This window comes from Pteropus alecto, unplaced genomic scaffold (genome assembly GCF_000325575.1).
Source record: "Pteropus alecto unplaced genomic scaffold, ASM32557v1 scaffold78, whole genome shotgun sequence".
NCBI lineage: Eukaryota > Metazoa > Chordata > Mammalia > Chiroptera > Pteropodidae > Pteropus > Pteropus alecto.
The window spans coordinates 8,799,875-8,806,799 of NW_006443124.1; the positions used below are offsets into that span (position 1 = coordinate 8,799,875).

The 6,925-nt window shown below is 50.0% G+C and overlaps 1 protein-coding gene across 1 annotated transcript in view; it reads left to right on the plus strand.

Moving 5' to 3' along the window:
* Positions 1 to 2,125, plus strand: part of CXCL14 (C-X-C motif chemokine ligand 14) — an 8,291-nt gene extending 6,166 nt beyond the window's left edge. Inside the window, exon 4 of the mRNA XM_006923103.2 lies at positions 974 to 2,125. Within this exon, the coding sequence (XP_006923165.1) occupies positions 974 to 989 (16 nt within the window). The 3' untranslated portion in view covers positions 990 to 2,125. The remainder of the gene's footprint in view (positions 1 to 973) is intronic.
* The last annotated feature ends 4,800 nt before the right edge of the window (positions 2,126 to 6,925 follow it).

Below are 6,925 nucleotides of genomic sequence, written 5' to 3' on the forward strand. Positions count from 1 at the left end.
GTCCCAGGAGAGGAAGGGGACATTCCCTTGTCCTCTCAACCTCCCCTTTCCTTGTGAAAGGTGAAAATCTCTCGGTGAATAGAGAATGGAGATAAGGGAACTATCTTGAAGTCCTCTTTGCAGAGAGAGGGAGAGAATGCTGAAGCTAGCATAGAGGAAGGAGGGCCAACCCAGCCTTCGGAGGCAGACGAGTGAGCTCCGAGCATCTCAGGGCCCACAGCTTCTTGCTGCCACTGGCAGCAGCAGCATCAGACATTTGATTTCAATGCATAATGAGGGTTTTTTACTCAAAAATCAAGAAACAGGCAGAGGGAGCAATAGGCTGTCTGAGTGTGAAGTGTGGTCTCCCACCCGCCGGCAGTCATGGAGCAGCAGAGAAGGGATTAAAGTGTCTAAAAAGAAATGGTTTGGGAGGTGAGGGGAAAGCTCAGTTTGTGGATGCGCACAGGCCTCATAACTAGTAGAGGAAGTAACCTCGAGCCACAGGCCTCCACAACAGCCCCAGTCCCACTAACCACTCTTCAGTTTTAAGGCAGCTGCCTCTAGAACTGGCATTTTCTGGAAGACATACATTCTTTGGGCAAAATGCAAAGAAAGACACAAGCCTAGGTTGAGGGAGGAGAGGCCTCTCCTCCCAGTGCCATGGTGGAGACAGACCTTGTTCCCACCACCGGCATTCAGTGTCCATAAGTCTCTTGTTTCCTCATATACAAAGAGGGCTTGCTTCATAGAGCTTTGAGGACGAAGTGAGACTGCAGAGGTGAAGGCTGTTTAGAAAGCACCAAGCCAGATTCAGGTGAGTTTTCGTGGTCCGTGTGACAGCATCCTCTGAGATGCTCCCCGCACGTCTCCTGGGCTCCTGCAGTCCTGGGAGGGGGCACTCCCGAAGACAAGAATGAAGCAGCAAAGCCACCACCTGTGCATTGCCTGAGTCTCGTCCTGAGCCACTTACATGGGTGTTTTCTCTTCTCAGGGTCTACGAAGAATAGGGTGAACCACCCTACTGGGAAAACTTCATACTGGTTGGGAGACAGCAAAGGACTCTGCAGATTAAAAAAAAAAAAGCAAACCCCTTCTTTCTCACAGGCATAAGACACAAATTCTATATTGTTACGAAGCACTTTTTACCAAGGGCCACTTTTTACATTTTATAGCTGTGTGCAAAAGGCTTCCAGATGTGAGACCCGTCTCTCTTGCGCTCCAGACTTCATCACAGGCTGCTTTTTACTGAAAAGCAGGAAACTCATGCCCTCCCTTTGTAAAAAATGCTTTTTTGTATTTGTCCAGACATCACTGTACATCTGAGCTTTATAAGCGCCTGGGAGGAACAGGGAGCTCAGTTGAGACATTTCACAGCAGCGTTGCTCTGTTCCTAGTGCAGGAAGCGTCCGCTCAGAGGTCCTGGCGCCTCAGCACAGCTGCCACAGGCTCTCCGGGGTTCACGGTCAGTCACAGGCTCAGGGGGACCCCACAGTGGCCCCGGTTGCCAGGCAAGCAGGAGCAGATCTCTTTGTATCTGTTCTTCTAGGAACTCGAGTTTGGCTGCCAGAGAAACGTGCTTCGTCCCCCTGGTTAGTTTTTACACACTCTAGAAAACATTTCCAAGATCCCAGGATGGCGAAGCAAATGGTCCTTAAGGAAGAGCTTGGGTCTTCTCTCCAGCCTGAGGGTTTGTAAAAGGCTCACTGCTTCGATAGTTAATGCTTTGGAAGCACGTGAAGTTTCCGACTCCTTTAGCAAAACCCTTAGGAGAAAACTTAAAAATATACGAATAAGCACACAATATACAGCTACAGACATACTTTCTATTGACGAGGGAGAACCTTCAAAGCATGTTTCTTTCTCTCTTCACAATGGGACATGCAGTACTAAAGCGATCTGTGATTCCCCACGTAATTCTTCAATGTTAAACAGTGCAGTCCTCTTTGGAACAATAAGATGACCATGCACCCTTACCTTTGTAAATATACTCTTAAGAATGCCCCCTCCACACTCTACCCCTTCAGTATATATCGCATTGTTGTGTCGTATGCTATGTAAATGTCAGAAACCATTAGTGTTGCATGCAAGTTTCATATTCTTTCTAAGACAAAAAGTAATAAAATATATTTGAAATGTACCAAAATTCTAGACTACTGACTTTTTTTTCCACTTAATTAAGCCAGGATGACAATCAGATATTTACCATGTCCTGAACAGACAAATTTATTGGAAGGAAAACTGGTGTGTCCCATATACCTATCACCTCTATGGAATATAAGCACCGTCCAGAGACAGAAAGCCACGCCTCGAGGTTAATGCTTCCTCCCCACCGGACTCCCACACCTGGGGCAGATTCATCAGAACAGCCCGGTCGGTGTGAACAGGACTGGAGGGTCCCACTATGGTCCCCATTTAGAAAAGAGAGTAGACAGGGGACCAGTCAAGATCCCTGTGGTCCAGGGCCCCAAGATTCCAGTGGGGCTCAGAGAGGGGCAGGAAGTGCCTAGAGAGAGGCTGGGGGCTCTGGAACCAGGCTGACTGGGAGCCACATCTGGGGAGGTACTGAGGCTCTGTTTCTGCTTCTGCAAGGTGGAGACAATGCACACACACCTCATGGCGCTTCTGGGGTCAAAGGAGAAAATCCACATAATACACTCAGGAAACCAGGGCATGGTGAGCACTTGCTAAATGTGAGTGAGGTCACAAGACAAGGCCACTCGCACTTGCCCCCAGCCCTGCGTCTCACTATATCCAAGTCAGCCAGGCCCTGAAATAGGCACCCCTGTGTCCACTTGGGTCCCTCACACTCCATAGGACTGTCCAAGCGGACATGCCTCCACCTCGTCTGCACTTCTTGTCTGCTATATTAGGAGGCAGGAGCCAGTGACATGCACAGCTGGCTCTGCCAACACTTACAAGGACACAGCAAGTACCCTGCCCTAGCACGTCCTTAGCAAGGAGACTGCAGACACTTTCGTCACAGCCTCGTCTCCTGGCAGTGCTATTATGCCAAATGTATTCCAGAAGAAACTGAGGACCAGAGGGGTTAAGAGACATGCCCGAGGTCACTCATCACATGGCTCCCATGGCTGAGCCTAAATGCCTTTCTGCGGAGGGGAGCAGGAGCGGGTGGGCCGGGGCCATGCTAGGCCAGGCTGACCATGAATGGTCCGCTGGTGTTGGGCTCACCTTCCCCTTCATCATGGAGAAAGAAGGGAGACTGAATAGGGAAGCCCAGACACCAAGACAGAAGAGAACTGAGGAGAACCCCAGCAGGAGGGCGCATAACAGGGCAGTGGGGAGCAAAGGGGGCCTCTCTCCTCAGGGCTCTCCCCAGGAGCCCTGCGCTCTGCTTGGGCTTTGAGGGAGGTGCCACTATAAGGATGTCTGCGACAGAGACCACCATCACCAGCCCCAAGTCCCCCACACCTGCCACCCCCTGCTCAGCCAACACAAAAGACTTCTCCCTCCAGCTTGGGGGGCAGGACTCTCCCCATTGCTCCCCATGAGTTTCAGGCTTCCCTCTCCCTTCCACTCACTCCAAACATGCCACTTACACACCTCTCCACCCTTGCTCGGGCTCTCCTCTGTCCCACCTGTGGTTCTAGTACCTGTACCTCTTCTTCCAGCCCTGCTGGCCCATGTGTGCCCTCCATCATCTGACCTCCCAATCACAGACTGGACTCTTAACAGTAACAACACTCCTCACTGGCCCAGGCATGTGCCCTACATGCTCTATCTTCACCCTCCCGAACACTGCTATTCCCAGACAAGTGAGGTGCCTTGTTTAGGAGGCACCCACAGCCTGTAGAGGAGAGCTAGACTTGGTCTGTCAGAGAGCAGGAGGACTGGACATGTGTGTGACTGTCTCCTCCCAAACCGAGACTGTGTATCCCTGGAGAACAAAGGCTGGCCACACTTCTGTGGATGACTTGGATCCTGTCCCCCAACAGACAGGTATTAGCTGGATGACTAAGAATGGGCTTTCAGCCTCAATATGTCACAAACACCAAGCGAGGGTCCTCCAGTGCCAGGAGCTGTGCCCAGCTCCAGGGAAGAATGACCATTTTCCAGCTTACAGAGCTGTTTCCCGTCATTTTTCTCCTCTGGGTTTCCAGGAGCTCTAAGGTGTCTACCCGCCACATTCCAGAAGAAAGTGTGACTCTAGTGCAGCAAAGCAAGGCCAGGCCACCCTTCCAAGTAAGCTCTGCGACCGCGGCTCTCCCAGGCTTCCCTGGGGAGGATGAGCCTGCCCCTCTGCACATGGGGAACCAGGCTCCCATGCAGGGCCACCTGCGAACCAGCATTTCCTCACAGACAGGCATGCTAGGGTCTGAATGCCACACCCGACCCCCGCCCTCCACAGGCATGTCCTGAGCTGGTATGCAGAGCTACACCAGGCTTCACTGGGCTTGGCACCAGGACAGATACATCCTGGAGAACCCCAGCCCAGCTCTGCTGCTCATCCTCTCTACCCAGACAAACCTTCCTCAAGACGCCCTCTCCACCGCTGAGCTTTTCCTGACTGCCTTGTCACCAGCCAGGACCTGGTGCAAAATAAAGGTGCAGGGCACCCGATCCAAAAATTATTAAGTATTTCAAGATGGCAACAGCAGAACATGTCTTAAGCCCATGGAGCAGTCCAACACTTCATGTTTCAACTCCCAACATTCATCCGGATGGCTCATTTTGGCCCTGAGTCATTACGTGACCTGTACTACAATTTAAGAGTTTCTTTTAATTTGAACATCTAACAAGATGTGTTCTTAGAAGCCAAGGGCTGTGTTTTATGGCTCTTTATAAAAACCTCCTTATGACAGCATTTATGAGGTGCTCAGACACTGTGAATTAATCTTAGTCTTCAGGAGCTCCCCGAGAACATGCTTTCTGCACTCATTCACTGAGCTACTACTACATGCAAAGCCCTATGCTAAGCACCACTGGGTGAGGTGACCTTATCCTCAGGGCAGAGATCATCACGCATCCACCGGCCACTGTTTCAGCACACAGCATTGGCACCTGTGCTTTATTCTGCAGACGGCCGCTCCAGAAACTCCCAGTCCCAAGGGAGACCAAGACACTGTCTCGAATTGCCTGTTGGTCTAAGCACTATGCTAGAGGGGTGCACAGCAGGCTCTGGGGGCACCTCACCCCATCTTGAAGGAGGTGACCCCTGAGGGTCATGGCAAATTGCAAGTTGTTCTCAGGCAGCGATTGGAAGTGCTGATGTGGCCGTGGCCTGCTGAGTCCACGTGCGACGAGACGGGCCCACGAAGATGGAGCACTGAGGAAATTCCAAGGGCCTTGGGAACATCAGCCATGTCCCAGTTGAACGTCCAGGGAAACCAGCCACAGCTTCACCCTTCACTCCATTTCATCTGTCTCTCTTCCTCTCCGTCATCACCTCCCAGCTGGGACCTCCCCAACCTCTCAGGCAAGGACGCCCACCACAGACTTTATGCTCACCCTCCCACACAAGGAAGAATCATACTGATTGTAGAGCCCTCGGGGTATTTTCCCATCCTCTTTTTGAAAAGCTGAATAGACATTCTTGGAAGTCATCAAGAAAGCAATAAAACGCAAAGCAATTTTCTTGCTTTCAAGGTATCATCTCCAGGCTTCCACCACGCCAGACCACTCTGATCCGGGCCACGAGGGGGCAGTAAAGAGCCCGTGCACCTCAGCCAAGGGCTCTCCCAGTTCCCTGAGGCTGTGCAAGAAGTGACAACAGTGACTGGCATAGTTATTCCTTAATGTGAGCCAGGCCCTGTGCCAAGGGCCTACACGCCTTCTCCTACTGAATCCTGTAACAACTACAGAAGATGGGTTCTATTATTAACTCCCCTTTACGGATGGGGAAACCGAGGCTCAGTGCCTATACTAAATACATTGCCTATACTCACGAAGCTAGGTGGCAAACACAGGATTCTGGCTCCAGAGCTGGGCTTTTGCCCCCGAAGTGCACATTGTCTTACAGTTCCGGTCAACCCTAGCCCACAGGAGCCTCTGCTGTGCCCTCACTCGGCACCTACCTTCTGTTTATAGAATAGAGATGAATCATCAAGTTAACTTGGGCCACAGAAACAACTGGCCTTAGCCGGGTTTGTTTTGCATGTGGCTCACTCCTTCTTTTGGAGGCAGAAGACGGTGACAACACCGTGATCTTCTGGGGGCTTCTCTCCTTCCCCCCAGATCCAAAAAAGTGAGCCCTACAACCATGAGGTCGCTGCTCTGGCCCACATTTGGTACACACAAACTGCTTTAGTGGAAGTAGCCAGAGATTCCCGCCCCCCCAATGCCAAATAAGTTAAATAAGCAGAATGACAACAGTATCATCAAATTCAACTCAACATTTCAGTTAGAAACAAGTTGCAACTGTCAAGATATTGGTTTAAAAAAATAATTCAAAGCTAAATTTAAAATAATCAGCCCCGTTCCACAATGAGGAGAGTGGATATTCTGGGATGAGTAGCGGGATGTCTAATTAGATGTAGATGAGACTTTCATCTAATATTCAAAGTTATTCCCCAGGGCAAACAGAGGTGAAGCAACAGGCTTTCTTTCAACCCATTGTTTCGTTAAAGGCAGCCCTCACAAAAGAATCATTTCTAAATTAAAGGCTTTTTGTCCCCCTGAAATAATGGCCTGCAAAGGCAGACTAGAGTTAAGTATTTGCACAGAGACAGCCAAAAAAAATATTATAAACCAAGAAAATACGAGAGAATATTCTTAGATTCTTTTATAGCTGCTAATTCCACATATTTGGAGAAGTAAAGTTAATAAAAACAACAGCAACAACCACAACCAATATTTATTGAGTGCTTTCTCGCCATTTATTAGTCCCATTTTACAGATGATGAATTTAAGGCTTAGAGAAGCTGAGTAACTTGTCCGAGGTCACACAGTGGCCAAGTGGTCTCAGACGGTATTAAATCTTTGTTTG